The sequence below is a fragment of the Nipponia nippon genome, unplaced genomic scaffold, assembly GCF_047370975.1.
Source record: "Nipponia nippon isolate SJK-2023a ecotype South Korea unplaced genomic scaffold, ASM4737097v1 scaffold_4, whole genome shotgun sequence".
Lineage (NCBI taxonomy): Eukaryota > Metazoa > Chordata > Aves > Pelecaniformes > Threskiornithidae > Nipponia > Nipponia nippon.
In genome coordinates, this window is record NW_028262358.1 from 93,346,729 (window position 1) to 93,364,598 (window position 17,870).

At 46.0% G+C, this 17,870-nt stretch overlaps 1 protein-coding gene across 37 annotated transcripts in view; it reads right to left on the reverse strand.

Annotated features, from left to right (window-relative positions):
• The window catches only part of RIMS1 (regulating synaptic membrane exocytosis 1), a 344,078-nt gene extending 332,188 nt beyond the window's left edge, over positions 1-11,890 (reverse strand). For all 37 annotated transcript variants that reach the window (XM_087773416.1, XM_087773380.1, XM_087773413.1 and 34 more), the window contains exon 1: positions 11,401-11,890. In XM_087773416.1, coding sequence (XP_087629542.1) covers positions 11,401-11,564 — 164 coding nt within the window. In that variant the 5' untranslated portion in view covers positions 11,565-11,890. The remainder of the gene's footprint in view (positions 1-11,400) is intronic.
• Between the last annotated feature and the right edge of the window lie 5,980 nt (positions 11,891-17,870).

The window sequence follows — 17,870 nt, forward strand, 5'->3', positions numbered from 1 at the left end:
TAACTAAAACGCTCATAGATTGTCCGTGTCCTTTTATTGCTCAAGCTTTCACATTATGTTTTCATCTACATCTGTGCGATTTCATTTAATCAGTACAAAATTTAGCCTCCTGATGTCAAATGTCAAAATGATTCTAAAGTTAATACTGCAAATATGCAAAAGTGCAATGACTTTATTTTGAAATACCTTCATATAAAAGGCTAATTAAAAACCTAGAGAATAATGAATATAAATGAAAAATAACTGCTTTCTTAGTACATGCAAGTGTTAAAGAAATTGTGCAAAGAAAAGATATTAGAAAGCTCAGACAGCTACTATGTCCAGTTTTGTGTAGGTCTTGATGCTTTTTCCAAGACCCAAATCATGGCTCGAAAGACAACTAACTATTCAATCATCCAGTTCCAAAATGGCCTTTTGTTACATAAACTGCTTCATTGTCATTTCTCTCAAAAGTCATATTACTATTCATTTGATCTGTAGAATACTTTCACATGATTAATACATACTGATGCAAATAGCCCCTAGTTAAATCTTCGGATTGTTTGTATAGTATAGGACTGTAGGTTTGCTAAATATCTGGAGAGAGAGTGATGTATCAATATAAATACTACAAAATCCTAGTTTATTGATATGATTTTGAAGCATTCACAGTATATTCAAAGACTTTAGAATTAATACATATCTTACAAAAATTTAAACAAAATCTTCATGAGCAATGGCTACGAAATTTATAATGCTTGCTAGGCTCATAGGCCAAACTAGGTTTGTAAAAAAATGTAGTACCTATTATTAGACCTGCTAATATAAGATGTAGACAGACTTTTGGGTACATAATTTCTTTGTTTGATCAATTCAGAGTATTGGTAACCAAGAGAAATACTTGAGAAGACACTTCACACTTAGGTCGTTCAAGCATGTGAAGACTGCCATTAGCAATTCTCAGAACAAACAGAGCGCTCTGTTTCTTGCTAGAAGAGTAGTAGACTTTTTCTCTGCAATATAACGGTACTTACACTAAAATAGCGTGGTTGGGCTGTGTTGCATTCATGAGCAATGTCCTAATAAATTTCACATAATGAAGTTGAAAAAAATAACTCTCAATTAAGGACTTTAAAGTAAATAACTGTATTTTGATGCAAGGCATTTAAACCACCATTCTAACTGGAATTTGGTGTTTATCTAAAGACCAAAATGCAGCGAAAATTATTCTTTGGTTACACCCCAGATCTTCAAAATTTGAAACAGTTAACTTGCTAGATCCACCACTGTCATCATTAAAAAGTGTAGCTCTATCTGCTAGGTTCACCCCGATCAAAAAGCAACTCTCAGGGCATACACTGATCTTCAGTGATTCCAAGAGGGTTTAATATAGGAAAGACAGACCAAAAAATTAGGAGATTTCAAACACTACCCATTTTTATTACAGATATCTGAAAAAAACACAGACAGACAGACACGCTCCCCTGTCTTCAATAGTATTAACAATGCTTATCATAAGCAAAGTGCACAGAGTCCTGACACTGAAAATAAGACACACCTGATGTGAACACACTCAGAAATGAGTGCCAAAATAGATGTTCTAATTCAATCTAGAACTGTCTGGAAACAGCTATTCATCGTGCCGTGTCTCTTCATGCCTCTGAAGTGCCAAGTGTATGAATGCTTTTGTGTGTGTCATTATTCTGAAAATTGCAACTAGCTTTTCTTGCCTCTGTAACAGTGCCAGAAAATATATTTGGAACATGGCTTTCTTGTTTAAAACTCTCTCTGGACATAAGTATCTGATATGCAATCAAATTTTGAGGATGATTACTTCAGTTATAAGTACAAAGAATTACAGTGCTATCCCATCGCGTTGTGCAAATTGTCTTACCTAAGTAACTATTAAAGCAAACTGATAGCGGCATTCTTTTCTGCTGTTTGTTGTGAAAAACAAAAATAACTCTGACTAACATTTACTGCCTAGATTCCAAAACTAGGCAACACCATAAACATTGCGTAATATTTTACCATATCTGTGAAGTATAAAAGAAGGGATAAAACAATTGTAACTCTTGACAGATGCAGAGATCTGATAAGCTATCTGCATCCTTGCAGATCCAATATATGGATCTGACTGGGGTAAATCACACAGCCTTGATCAGGTGTAAATCATTCCAGTAATTGTAAATTATATGCAAGTATTTCCAAAAAGCAGAATGAAACCACTCTGTGCTTGTAACTGATTACGTAAGATTTTCTTATATGTTTTATCACCACTGGGAATTAGAGGCAAACTGTAGGCACTCAAGCTTTTTTGCCCAAAATGTAATTGCATGCCAGCATCTATTAATTAAAACTGGTAGGCCCAGGGGAGAAGACAAATGCAGCGGGCACCAGTGGGTAGAGTGAAGGAGAATGTAAAATTGGCTAGAAATTATAACTGGCTCTAACCATTGGCAACCAAAAATAAAATTTCAATTTTGTCATTTTCCACCTTCAATAACGCCTGCATTCCAACAAGTCTGACGACAAGGGCAGCAGTATTTTTAAACAGCCTTTTCTTAAGGTATTAAGTCCAAGTCTTAAAATGCTTAGTAACCGCCTGATGAAGGAAGCACGCTACATCTTTGTTAGTTGCTTTCCTGTATCCAAGGATGCAAAAAATTCTTCACATGAGTCTTCAGAAATAAAAGGGCATTGACAAGACCGAGAATTTCAAATCTCTCTTAATGTTGTTCTCCCTCTGCTATTTTTCAGACAACCAACCAACAGGAGGGTACCCTCCCCCTCTAGAGAAGAGGTCTCTTCTGCATAATTCCTTTTAAGATCTGGGTTTATAACAACACTGTACTTTGAGAAGTTCCTGCCCAGAGATCATGTTCTTTCACCCAGACTTTGTCTTCACCCTTCTGCAGAGCACAGATAATGCCCATGAATTTGTAGACTTACAGACTTCTGAGTCAGAAAGTATTAGTGCAATGTCAGACAAAGCCGGGCATGAAGCTTTGGAGGCTTCTTGTATCAAGTGGAGAATCATGTGGGAAGACGCATGCACAGAAATAACGCCCTGTGCATTTCAACCACTGAAACTGGGGCCAGAAAAGAGGTCTGGACAAAAGTTTGCACTTCAGACCTTGCAAAATTTCAACATATGCCAGTCTGAAGTCCATGTCTAGAACATGGTAGGGATGTTTATTACTGCCTGTCATCCCCTATCACCTCCCGCTCTTCTATAGCTTTTGAGGAAATTCCTATCAATCTGCTATTGTCTGCTGACAGTCTCCTGCTCCTGCGCTGGCGGTGAGATGGCCCCCCAGTAGAACAGTCAATGACAGTCTGATAATTGCCTTACCGCATGACTGTGTGCGGTTGTGAATACATTTTGACTGTGTATAGTAGTCTCCTTGGACTACTCAGTCCACCTTCCTGCCTAAAAAACACTATCAATTCTCTGAAATTCCCTGAAAGTCATGAAAACCCTCCTTGCAATTCTGAAGTCATCACAGTTGTCTCCTTTGATCAGGACATCTTTCTGGCCACATCTGCCCTCTCAGAGTGGTGAAAACTTGAAGCCTCAAATGCTGTTAAATTCTTTCTGATGTTTCCATTGGCCAAAAGGCAATGATAGTTTCTGCACTGTTCAATTCTCTCTCTCCCTCCCTGAGTGAGGGCCTTGAACAGTAAAGAGAAAGGGGCTGGAAGCAGTGACCACAAGCAATCCTCCCCCTGAATGATTCAGACTAATCTGAGAACACATTAGATACTGGTCTCCCTCTTAAGCTTTAAAACATTCCACAAAGGGACATGCCAAGTCCTGCACAAGGAGAGGAATAATCCCATGCACCAGCACATGCTGGGGACCAGCCAGCTGGAAGGAAGCTCTGCAGAAAAGCAACTGAGGATTCCTGGTCAACACCAAGTTGAGCATGAGCCAGCAATGTCCCCTTGCAGCAAAGAAGGCCAACACCATCCTGGGCTGCATTGGAAAAGCACTGCCAGCAGATCAAGAGAGGTGATCTTTCCTCTCTGCCTCAGCACCGGTGAAGCCAGATCTGGATGCTTAGTGCAGTCCTGAGCTCCTCAGTACCAGAAAGACATGGACATACTGGAACAAGTGCAGCAAAGAGCCACAAAGATGGCTAAGGGACTGGAGCATGTCACATGAGGAAAGGCTGAGAGAGTGGGCACTTCAGCCTGGAGAAGGGAAGGCTCAGGGGGCTCTTAACAATGTGTATATATCCCCAGTGGGGAGGACTAGAAAAGACAGAGCCAAATTCTTCTCAGAGGTGCCCAGTGACAGGACCAGAGGTGACGGACACAAACTGAAACACAGGAGGTTCCATATGAACATCAGGAATCAGTTTTTACAGTGAGGGTGGCTGAACACTGGAAAAGGTTGTCCAGAGAAGTTGTGGGGTCTCCATTCTTGGAGATATTCAAAAGCCATCTGCACATGGTCCTGGGCTACTGGCTCTAGGTAGCCCTGCCCTGAGTAGGGACTTGGACTAGGCAATCTCCAGACCCCTGCCCACAGCCACAACCTGAACCACAACCATGATGTGATTCTGTGAAAATGCAGGCCTCCAGGAGTAAAATCGTTTCAGCATGGATTTGTACACTCAAATGTCAGGATCAGAGTTGGCACTGCCAGGAAGAGGCACAAGGCGATATTTGAACAATCTGTCTGGGTGATTCTAGGGGCTTAAACTACCCATGCACACAGTAAGCAACCTGCACTCTGCTCCATCGCAGAGCCTGAAACATGGTGGCTCCAAACCCCTTCAAACAGAAAGGAAGAAATAAACATTTCAAGCAGCAGAGGGTGAGGGCATCCTCCATTCCTCCTGCTCCACTGCACAGAAAGCGAGATTCACGGGATCACAGAAAGAATAAGCAAGAGGGAGCCTGACTCAGAGGAGGGAGTCTTGGTATTGTTTATCTATTTTATCCTTTAATTCCTTAGTGCCAAATGCACAACCATTTCCCAGAGGTCTCGATTCCTCTTTTTTCTTCTCAGTGGGACTAAAGATAGGCTTTAGATCCTTTATCCTAAAGACAGGATAAAGACAGACTTCCTCATGATGGCCCCTTGACTCTTGCTTTTATTTCTGCGAAGTGGCCCAGTTTCAGCCAAAGGGACAAAGAATGATCCTACCTCTCCCTTCCCTACTCTTTATAGAAAGGCAATTATCATCGGGGATTTATAGCATTCAGGCTAAGAAGGTCTTGGAACCCTACTTCCTTATTTTGCTCAGAAGTACTATATAAAATAAGGGTGGCAGCAGCTGCCACTGTGTTTTGAGCAGTAGTCAATGTTTTCTGACCATGTTAGGTGTGGTCCAAGTGTTAGAAATGGAAAGGGAAACAAATTGCCTCCAGGAAACTGGTTAAGAGCACATGCCTCCTGGACAATCTGTTAATCTTCAGAGTTCAGGCTGGAAGCTTCCAGGTGCACACAGGAAAAACCACATAGGGGTTATCTTGCAATCTCTGAAACAGGGATTCTCACCAAATGCAAGTGACTTCAGGATCTGGCAGCCCTGAAAAGTGAGCAGCTCCAATATCCCTGTTAATTCTAGAGACCTGAATTCCACTAAAATCAAGTGTGTGCACCACACTAGATAGTCAAAATAGGGTGTTATGATCAACTTCTCTGTAATTATTAACTGCCGCTCCCATGGCAAATCTTGAAATAACTCTCTTAAGATCTGGGAGGGTTTCAAGTACCTGCTAGCCTCTCTACTGAACCTACTCAATTAGAGTTACAAAACTACAAAGAACCTCCTATGTCTCTGAGTTAAGTTTCCTACTATTGCCACTACCTTGGCAAACAATCTCTTTCACAGTCTTGTTAAATCCCATCAGAAGGGTAGTAAGAGCTTTTGACCCCACATAAATTTGCGCCAGAAAATTACTGCCATGGTAAGTAGGAACCTTCTTCTAATTTCTGTCCAAAATTTGTCTAAGGTTGATTTATAGCTGTTCCCCCTTTGATAACCTACTGTTCCACCAGGGGTGGAAAAAAGTACTTTGGCTGTCCCAGTGTATCGTCCTGTTGGGCTGTGAGAGTCCACCGCAGAACAGAACTGGAACTCAACTAGCTGTATTCACAGCTGCTGTGGTTAGCACTCAGTTCTTAACTAACCCAAGGAGATAAGGCACACAACTGCACATAAGCAAACTTCAGCTTAAGTACATATGTATAAATATATATAGTTCTGTGATTTGTCTACGATTGAAATTTGCTGTATATTAACTGGGGTTGTTTCACTTCAAGGCACCGTATACCCACAAACAATATAGTTGGCTCAGGCTATCTAGTGTTTGAATGCACACTTTAAACTTTTAAACTATTTTTCCTTTAAAACGGTGTGTCCCTCCCATTTTTGCAAATGACGGTTTGTTTCTCTCTTCAGCCTCCTCGAAAACTTTCCCTCTCACGCTTCCTCACAATTTGTTAGTCACATCAGAGTCACCTGTAGGGCAACATCTGGACTTCAGGCTAGACACATCAGCCACTCAAAACGAACCTCTTCCCTTTCAGCTACAGCAGTATCTACCACGTAAAACAGGAAAAATGCCTCCAATATGAATTAGTTTGCAGAGGAGGCCATGGCACATCCTATCACTGTCCTACGCAAATATTTATTCACACAGGAGCAGCAGAAGCTTGGGTCTGTAAGACCAAGCTCCATTTAAAAGAGTTGCTAGAGACTACAGTCTTCAGAGATACCTACAAAATCTGGCACAGTCTGTGTGAAACAGGTAAACGAGTGGATGAGAGTTGAGTCTACCGTGGTAAAGCCCCACCTACTCAACAGGCTGCTCTCCATGCTGCTGTCAAAGGTGTGGTAGGCAGGAAGGTGAAGCTCTCCCAACCACAGAGGAACAAAAAGGCAAAGCTCTGAAGCCCCGAGACAAGATCATTCAGCTTGGAGGGAGGAGGACCTGCTTCTTACTCCCAGACCTCTCGGTATTTTAAACTTCTCTGAATCATTTAAAGAAAGGCTACTTTAACACCCCTGGGTAACCAGAAGCTTGCAGCATGAGAGCAAGACAGCTCCTCTGCAAGGAGAACTCTTCCCATTGGGCTTGACATTGAGTTAGGCTCCTGGGCCCATAAACTTTTCATTCTTCTCTGTATGGGGAGCCAAACCATTTCTACTAAGGTACAATGTAATGGCACTTGTCTAGGACACAGTTTCTTCAGGCTGGTAAGTGCACTGGACTTGGGTAACCACTTCCTAGCCACCAGGCTATTACACCTAAGGTAGCTGGAAGCAGTAGCACTGCCTGTCCCCTACATGTTAGGAAAGCAGCCATCGCTGTGCCAACAGCACTTTGAGTTCAGCACTGAGTATCAATACGCATTATAGAGGTACTGTATTAGCGTCAGGTCTTTCAGAGGACTTAAGCATATGACTACATAGTTTGTGACTCCCAAACAGGCTTAGGTACAAGGCAGACAGCAAGCAATTCAGCAGCAAAGGCACTCACATGCTCCGGTCCTGTATTCACTGGACACCCAGGAACACCCGGCTTCTCAGGTGCACCATTACAGAAAGATTTTGTGGACTGCACTCAAGGTCCCTCCGTTTCTACCTAGTGCCAAGTAAGCACCGAAGTGCTTACGTGGATTTGACAGACCGCACTTCATTGCACGAAGGCATGGATATGCTCTCAGGAGTACCTAGTGACACTGCCCCTGCTACAGCGGGAATGCATAACCCGTCTTTGGATGTAAAGGCAATTTCAAGGCAATCAGCTAACGTTGAAATGTTCCTCATGCCAAGGTACACCTGTTCATAAAAAAAAGCAAAAGGAGGAACCTTCACAAAAGCCCTAACTCCTCAACACATTGCTCCAAGGTATTCAACAGGTTATAGGACAGCAGAACATTCCCCTTCCACACACAGCGGTTTGAAATCTGATATTGGAAGAGTGAGGGGAGGACGAGCTCTGCCACTGACCAGGTATACCTAGAAGAAGAAAGTCACACTAGCCAGTACAAGTTGCATGCTTTTATCCTAAGGGTGTGACAAGCTCCGCTAGCCCCAGGCTGCCGCAGGAAACCCAGCGGGCCGATGAACTGACAGTTAGGGCAAGTTCCTGGAAAGAGACGAGCAGGTAGTTTCAAACCGAAGCATGCATTTCTGCCTTTCTCCAGAGCAAGCAGAGAAAGCATTACATTGCCCATAGTCCTGGTCCCTGCTCCCAGGCTGGCACGCTGCAGTACGTGCTGATGTCAGCATGAACTGGCAGAGAGGTTTTACAAGAAGGCTTTTAGCTCAGAGTCAGAAACAGGGCTCAGGAAGACAGAGGGGTACAGACCCGGAGGAGAGGGACACAGCCTCTCTACCCGTGACCCTAATCTCTTTCACTTCTGCTGAAATCCGTATAGTCTACTCACAGAAACACCTCAAATTCCCTTGGATGCACAATTTTATGATCATCATGTGAAGAAGAGTAGTTTAACCAATAATTCTTCCTACAGCTTTCTGCCATGAGGAGTGCTGGAAAGGAAAATTACAAGTACTGTTTTAAAAACTTTTCTCACTATCAGGACCTCCAGAACAGGAGAGAAACGCTGCACCCTTTTTAGCCCTTATGATTCATGAGACAGCACATATCCGGCCTCTGATCGGCCCGGGATTGAAGGCAGCCTAGTTTGCAACGCAGATCGCCTTCACTTCCAGGGGACATTACAGATTTGCACGTGGGTGTTACAGACGGAAACATTTCTCCTCCAGGTGGTTTTAAATGAAAACTGGTGGCTGTTTTGCTGAGACATTTGGATAATCAGAAAAACTTTTACTGAAGATAATAGGAAGGGATGGTGACGATCTATGACTTTCATAATATAGCTGTGTCATCTCGATAACGCCATTGTATATTTGTAACAAACCTCTACAAAATTATGGAAGTAAATTCTTGTCTCAAAATCCAGTCTTATAAGGGTTACTCTCTGGAAAGATGTATCTAACTCTTGTCCCAAAAAGTAAGTGCTCAGCATACAGAAAAGGCAAATGATCTCAGAAAATCTAGTGGCTTTCTGTAAGAGTCAAATCATAATCCATATGAAAACTATTTGCTCTGACCTAATTTTTGAAAATCAACGTTATAGCTAAAATGAGTATACAGGTTTGTAAGTTTCCCAATGTATTTTCTATTAATTTCTGGCTCTTTATTTAAAGAAAAAAACCTATTTAAAAATCACTATTTCTCAGACCAATGGAGAGCCTAGACTGTTATTCTCATGATTTGAAAGAACAGTTGTAAGGAAATAAACTTTTAACTTTGGGTATCACAAACCTTTGAAGATAATATAAAGTAATTTCAAGTTGAATTCACAAAGCACAATTTTTGACCTCTTCTAAAAATTGTATTTAAAGTGTCCTAAATTCATTTAGTAAAACTGCTGAAGACTCCCACAATCTCACAGAAAAGAAGTATCAATCCCGAATTCAGAAATGCCAATACAAAAGAAGAGCAGAAGAAAAAAAATGGGGGAGAAAGAAAGGGAGGAAAATTTATCCTCTGCCCCATCTTAACAAGAACAGGGCTGAGAAATTACCACTCTACCAACAAAAGTTCATTCTTGCAGTGACTGTAAGATTTATAGTACTGCTTTACAACACCATCACAGAACCAGCAATCTTCTTCACGGAATAAAAGCTAAATATTTATAGGGAAGTAGCTGTGCTGGAGGACAAGGAATGGGAGAAGGATAAATGTAGTTTAGAGCCTTTGCGCTACTCCTTTATTTAATTTTCTTCTGATAAACAGAAACCGAGGAGGGATCCTTCACTTACTTTTCCCCACATTGACTAATACAATGCATGTTCACAACACATTTCTCATTTCAACCAGCCCACCTCCAAGACTAGCCACACCCCAAGCGTAATGAACAGCAAACTGAACTCTTCCTCTTGGGCTGAGATCCAAACACCATGCTCCCAGCCCAAGACCCTCTCCTCAGCAATACGCAACGCTAGCAGCTGGGCCTCGCCACCCGCCGCTGCAATCGCCTCCAGTAGCCCCCGTAAAAATTCAGAGCCGGGCACCAACGGGAAGGGACAGAGAGAGCGATATAGTGAAACGCTGCCCCAGCTTCACCACGCGCAGCGCGGGGGGCCCGAAGTCGGGGGCCCACGGGGGCTTGGTCCCTCCATCGGTCAGAGAAAGCCACGGGGAAGAGCTGGCACCCGCCTCGTTCAAGCGGGTATTTCCGATGCTGCCAAAAGAAATACCCAGATCACGTCACACCTTCAGAGCACCCCTTCCAAGCACAGGTGTGTGCAGCCAGAAGAGAGTGAGGTAAGGATACACCTCCCGTGGCAGGGAGGGTCCGGCTAACGTCAGAGGTTTGCACGTATTCCAGTCACCTCTCCTACCGCTTCCCCCCCAGAGCGAACAGGCCTGACGGGTAGTCAGAAGAGGAGAAACCCTGATTCTCCTCCACAGGCCACAGCTTCAATCTGTTTATTCTCATCACTCGCAGCAGGCAATTTGGTAACGCTACGTTCGAAGCCTCCTATTGACGGAGGAGGCTAGAAAATATGGTCACATGCGCCGTTTGGCAAGGATGGGGGGGGGGGCGAGAGAGAAAAGGTTCAAAAGAGGCTGTGGGGACCGGGTTTCCAAACATGGCACCTTCCCACACCCTCCCCGCGCCGCCGGCAGCGGGATAAACCCACTCCCCCTCCGTCCCGCCGGCACGCACGCACGCTTCCCCTCCGTAACGAGCCGTGCGACTAATTGCATTTATTCCCTAATGACGAGCGCCCCGCGGTCCCCACGGCGAGCCGCCTCCCAGCCGCGGCCCTCCCGGGAGCGGGCGGCGGCGGCCGGGGCGGCGGTTGGGGGCAGCCGTTGGGGGCAGCCGCCTCAGCCCCGCGGCGGGCGGCGGCGGCGGCCGAGCCAGGCGGGGGCAGCACGGCGGCCGCGGAGGCTCCGGCACGCAGGGAAACCCCACCCAGCGGCCCCTCCTGGGAGAGGCGGGGTTTTGGGGACCCCAAAGGAATCCCACCTCGCCCCTCACCCCCATGTCGGGGCTTCCGCCCGCCCGCCCCTTCGCCCGCCCTCCGCCGCTAGCTCCCTCGGGGCGGGGAGGGCCGCCGTCCCGCTCCGTCCCGCCGCGCCGGGCTCCCCCGGCGGCTCTGCCTCGGGAGGAGCTGCCCGGGGTGGGGGAGGACGGCCGGGGAGGAGGAAGTTACGGGTGGGGAGCGGAGCGGGACCGGGGCTCCGCGGAGCCAGCCCCGGCGAGGGGTCCCTCTGCGGGGCGGCCCCGCCGAGCAGGGCGAAGCCGGCCGGCCACGGGCACCGGCCGGCTCCCGCTGTGGCAGCGCCCGCTCCCGCCCGCCGGCGACCGGCGCATGAATGAGTGCCTGAATGAATGAATGACTGGCGTCTGCTTACTTGAGCATGGCCTCTTCTTTCTCTTCCTCTTCTTTCTGCCGGTCCATCACTGCCATGATAATGTTCCTCTCCTCCTCTGTCAGGTGGCTCAGGTCGGGCAGCTCCTGCATCGGGGGGGGCACCGTGGGCGGGCGAGGGCCGCGGGGCCCCACCGAAGAAGACATTTTCTTTCCACCTCTCCGTTACACCTTCTACCTTCGCACGGCAAACCCAGCCAGCCTCTCCTCCGCCCCCTTTACAGTGTAGTCCTCCGAGCAGCGGCAGCCGGCAGCTCTCTGGCAGCAGCGGAGGAGGCGGAGACCCAGCCTTTCATGGTTGCTTGCATCCACCCCGGCCCGGCCGCTGCTGCCGCTTTGCTCCCTTTGTTTCCGCGGCTTCAGGGAGCTCGGGGGCTGCCGTGCCGCCGCCCGCAGCCCATCCTCCCGGCGGTGGGCGTGCGGGGCGGGGGCGCGGTGGCGCGGAGGGCTCCGGATCGCCGCTGGCGGGCTGCGTGAGGGAGCGGGCGGGGGGGGCGGTGCGCGCCGCGGGCCGGCCGGGAAGGGCGGGTGCTGCCGCCGCCGCCGAAATGCTCCGCCGCTGCGAGCCCGGCGCGGGGAGGAGGCAGGCGGGGGTCGGTGCCGGTGAGGCGGAGTCCGAGGCGCGCCGCCGCTCCTCAGGGCCGGCAGCCCTGCCTGCCCCTGCCGCTGCCCCTGCCCACGCCGCGGAGGGACGCGGGCGGCCGCGCCTCTCCCCGCCGCCCCCCGCGCTCGTCCCGCGGCCGCGCGGCCCCGGCGCTGCCGTCCTCCTCGCGGTTTCCGCACCGCAGGTCGGGGCCGGGAGCCCGCCCCGGTCCCCGCCAGGACTGTGCCGGCTGCTCCTAGGCGGGGGCTGGCCAGCCGGGCGGCGGGCGGGCCTGGGGCGCCGGGGAAGCCCCGGGCTCCCGGCGCTGTCCTGAGCCGCGCCCGCCCCAGCCCTGGGGGCTCAACTGCGGCTGCAGCCCCCTTGCCCGGCGCCAGCGCTGTCACCGCTCGGCCGTCCCCTCCTCGGGGTGCCACGCTTCAGCACTTTCCTCATAGGCTTTTTTCTTACACCCATGCCATGGGCCCCCCACGCCTCCCACGGGGGTGGCGAGCGCGCTTAACTCTCCTCATCTGTCAGGCCCGTTTGCTCACCGCTGTGACCCGCCAAGACTGGCCATGAAACGTGCCACAGCACCGGCTGTTCAGCTGAGCGGGTCGCACGCAATGAAACGAAACATCACTTCCAGACAGAGATAGCTTCCCTAGCCACGTCTGATGTACTACCCTGAGCAACTTGATTTTGGGGAGCTGGTAATGAACACAGCATCCCTTCTCTACAGGAGACCATCTGCATGTAATCCACTGGCCAGAAACTCATGCCTATAGCTCCGAAAGGTCCCTTGCTCTAACGCGTGCCCATCAGTGAATGAAACCATTCAGGCTACTTAGAAATGCAAAGCTGAAATATAGAGAAAACTGCACTTTCAAACAACATGTGGACTACCACTAACACACGCTGGCACTTAAGACCTCGCAGTCACGCTTCTGCCGAGGTCACAGCATGGCAACAGCTCTGGTTTCTAGAGAGATTGTCTGATGGGCACGAACCAAAGGAAAAAAATCTATGCTGGCAGTGTTCAATGCTTCTTGCTGCCAAACTTGCCCGGTTTGGAATAGGGAAAGGGACCAGCTTTCAGCCAGCCACACTAATGCCTCTCACACAAATTCTGAGAGCTATGAACCTTCGTGACCCTTTGAATTTGAGAGGAATTACCCTTGCCATCTGCTTGTGTCCCCCCAAGGGATTTTCTGCAGGACACAATTTGATAACACAAATTAAAAAGAAAAAAATAATAAGCACTACTGCGACCACCAGAACTTTTGAGTGATAGTGTCCAAGTTCAGCTCAGAAAGTGAAGTCTCTCAACTCTTCCAGCACATGAAGGAAACTGAAACTTGAATGACCGACAGATGGCTCAGAAGAGATTAAAGTGGTGTTAATAAGCAAAGCGCTATGAAGGGCTGGTAAATATCATAATGTCACACTCAGTTAAAGACACAGACCCTTCGCTAACTCGTGTGGTGATTCGTCCCAGGGCCTGGCCACGTTATTACTGCTAGATGTAATCCTCCTAGCTAAGTACTAACAAATCAATAAAATCACTTCCCGCCATCTGCGACCAGCAAGGAAGATAGCCTTCATGTTACAGGCTAATGCTAAAGAATTTATCCATTCATTACCAACAGGCAAAAGTACGGCAGCCACCTCAAAACTGAAGGAAGCAAGATTGAAAAGATGATGAGAAGAAGGTGAGAAACCACCAACCACCATATGATGAGTATGGGAAACAACTGAAACATGGCATGACGGGAATGGTAATACAAGAGACGATGCTTATGTTGTTATAGGTATCCATAGGTAGCCCACACTCCTTCAGATAATTTAGACCTGCACATACCACATAAAAGACGTAGCTCAAGTAACTGCAACAACTAAGTCACTGGAGCAGTGGCCCTAGTGTTGAAGAGTCACTGCTTTAAGGCCAACCTAAACAAAATATTAAAGGTCTAAGACCATAAGACCCAAGTCTCTCCATGATAATTTTAGGAAGAAAATATCATATGAGTTTAAATTATCCTACTCACCTTTCTGCTTATTAATTACTGACACAGTCACATATATGTCTGTGCTGTACTATTTCGTTAATTACCGAATGCTGGGTCAAGCAAATGAATTCTTACTGCTGTGTGTGAAACACAAAATTAATACAAAGAGTATGAGGGGACTTTATATATAGTTTCTTATAACTTAAAAGGGAAAGCTGAAAGCTTTTGCAGAGTAAGGGTTTAAAAAAAATTATGGAAGTTGGAGTGTGGGCTTGCACCAAGCCAATATTGTGAATAAAACTGTGTTATTGAAAAGCACAGAGTCACAGAATCATTTAGGTTGGAAGGGACCTCTGGAGGTCATCTAGTCCAGCTTCCCTGCTCAAGCAGGGTCAGCTAGAGCAGGTTGCCGAGGTCCATGTCCAGATGGCTTTTGAGTATCTCCAAGGACAGAGTCTCCACAGCCTCCCTGGGTAACCTGTGCCAGTGCTCAGTCACTCTCACAGTAAAAGTGTTTCCTGATGTTCAGATGAGACCCCCTGTGTTTTAGCTTGTGCCCGTTGCCTCTTGTCCTATCACTGGGCACCAATGAAGAGAGCCTGGCTCAGTCTTCCTTACACCCTCCCATCAGATATTTACTGACATTGATAAGATCCCTCTGAGCCTTCTGTTTCTAGGCTAAACAGTCCCAGCTCCAGCCTTTCCTCGTACGACATGCTCCAATCCCTTAACCATCTTCATTGCCCTTCACTTGACCTGGTCCAGTATGTCCATGCCGTTCTTGTACTGGGGAGCCGTGAACTAGACTTAGTACTCCAGATGCAGCTTCACCAGTGCCCAGTGGATGGGAAGGTTCATCCCTCTCAACCTTCTGGCAATGCTTTTCCTAATGCCTACAAAGTCTTAGGCACAGCAAATTATTTTACATTATTTTTGCACAGAGACAGTAGAATTTACTAGAGAGAAATATAGAAGAAACCATAAAAGTAATCTCATTTTTCATAGGGCTACATGAAGAGACTCAGCTCTTACTGTAAGTACTTCAAACCTTTAGTGATCATTTTCTGATTTGCCCATATTTGCTTCGTAAAGACAGAATATCTGACATTGTTGTCCAATCAATAACGTGTGGAAAGCCCAGCCTAGTTCAATACATTATATCCTGAAGGTGGAATGATACATGAGAGCCTTGAAGAGAATTTCATTGCCTCGTTAGTAAGAATACCTCCTGCTTAGTAACGTCCAAAGTCTTGTCACTGACGGGCATCCTATTAACTCCATTTCTCTGAATTCCTATCTAGGGAAGACTGCTGTGAAATCTAGAAATGCAATATCAATATAGCTATTGTAACATATCAGGTAAATAACTTTCTTAAACTTGAGAAGCCAATCATTATAATGGAATCTGTGATCTTTTATTCTCAGTTCATAACGACAAGTATCCACATATGCCCCATGCATGACAGATGCGTATTTCTTTATGGTTGTAGACCTTCTTTCAATCTTAGGAACTTTCCTTCTCCCCAGTATCTTCCTTTCAGATTGTCCAAAGGCCATGGTCTAAATTTCTCAATTCCACTGATACTCCCTTTTCAAGCTCTTTTCGTTAGCCTAGCTGTGAGCAGTCATGATTGTCTGTTTTCTTGCTTGAGGCAAACTGAAAGATGAAACTGGAAACAAATAGTTCAGAGGGTTTTCCTGTAGGTCCCTTCCCTAGAAGAGTGGTGCTCTTTCTCAGACTCATGGGAGACTGGGGATAGTGAAAGCTGTGGAGGAGTTTTCAGTCTGAGGGTGTTTGCTGTTTGAGGGACAGCCATGAAAGATGAAATACCCTGTAGCATAAAGTGCTCAAAGTAATTTCTCACAATAGGTTAGTAAAAGTGGGACACCGTGACTTCTCTCTCACTCAAGAAGTTGTTGAAGGAATTTAAAAACTTCAAAGACAGACCAAATTCACAGTAAAATCTCTTTTATTAACATATCATGATTTTCAAGAGCAGTTTTTATTTGGGCATCTGACTCATGATTTATCATTTCTTTAAGTCTGGTGGTACTGCAGTATTTTAAGAGAGAGAAGAAGGTCACAGCTAGCTCTAGCATGAGAAGAAATGGAAACAGTCTTTTTCAAGGCAGACAAACACTGGCACAAAGGGAGTTCGTTTCGGGTAGGGATGTCAGGGCCTGTTCTGGACAGGATTTGTTAACATGCATAATTTTATAATGAGTGCCTACATCCTGCAGTGATTAGTGTCTTTAAAACGGTCTCAGACAGAACGCTTGGTCTTCTTTTAAATATATTTAAAAAAAAAAAAAAGAAAGGAAAATAAAAAAACAAACAACGAACTAGTAGTTCCATCGGCAGCAAACCTTATGGAGCCTGGTTTTGGATGACAGCTTTGGATTCTCTTGTGTCAAATAATGCAGCTGAGTTCACACTTCCACCTGTTCTTTAGTGGGTGCACAAACCTGAGTCTCCTCTATCTGGCTGCTGATTTTCATAAAACCTGCAGGAGCTCGGTGTTTTTCGACCTCTCCCTTTTTGTCAGTCTTATTTGAAATTGGTCAAGAGATTCAAATGTTATTGCTGGAGAGCTGACAGAAAAACAGTGTGATTGCATAGATTGGTTTCCTTAAAAAAATAGACTAGAAACCTTGTCCCACCCCCATAGGTCTCTAATTATTCCCTTTGCTCTTCTCAGTTCCCTCCTGTTTAGCTGTGTATTTCTGGCATGGCAGTTTCCAGAAAATCATCCCATCCTTCAGGTGCAGCTTGCCAAAAATGCATAAACAGGAACTGTCACCTTCCTCCTCCATGACATGATGTTTCTGTATGTGCAGCTCCAAATCATACACCCTTTTAGGTGCAATAGTGCATTTGCAAACTCCTATCTGATTTGAATCTGTTATGAGCTCATTCTTATTTCAGTCTGACTACTTTCCAAATGTGTTTGTTAATAATTATTTTTTAACCCAGAAACACTAACAAGGTTTTAAGTACAACATAATTTTCTGAAGTACTGAGATCAGTTTCCATTTTTTCTCCTTTAGCTAGAAAACAGTGTGAAAATGATGGAACCGATACCACCCTCCACCCCAAAAAGTCATCTACTTTTTATTTATCTTCTGGACCTGTTGTCTAAAGGTGATAGTGCAGGCAGATTCACCCCCATTCAGTTCAGGGGAATCCTGCATAAGGCCACTGCACAGAAATACCCTAGGTTTGTAATATCTTTTTACATCCGTCAGAAAGGCTGAGAAGTGTTATGGCTCAGACAGAAGAAACTGAAGCCCAATACTCTTAGTCAGCGATCTGGCAGTTGGAAAAGCAATGCTTCAGTTCAATCACTGAAGTAACACAACATTTTCTATAATTATGGACCATATCTTTTTGGAATAAGAATTTTATTGTTGCTCCAGTGGTTTTGCTGAACAGTTCTAATATAATTAGTAAAGTAGCCTGTAGATATAATGAATATGTACTTTGCATTATAATAGATAAAGTTTTTTTTTAAAATCTATTTGCTGCCAGTTGCAGTATCTTACCATTATTTTTGCTCCAAAAGAAAATCTTCAATAAAGTCTTGAATGTTTTGCACTATGACTGCAGCAGAGAGTGCAGTAAGGGTAAGATGTAAATGATCTAAATCACCAAATGAACAAAAAGTGTTTAGTACACTGAGATCTAATGCTGTCCCGGTAGCCAGAAGCCCTCCAACAGCTGCCAGCAGCCCAGAAATACTCTTGTCAAGAGAATGCAAGAAAGTCCTGCTGTTTTATCAAGCCTAATTGGCAGTAAACACCTGATTCCCCAGACAGGCTGTAAAGAAGCAGCAAGTAAGAGGACTGCAGTGAGGGGAGGAAGGT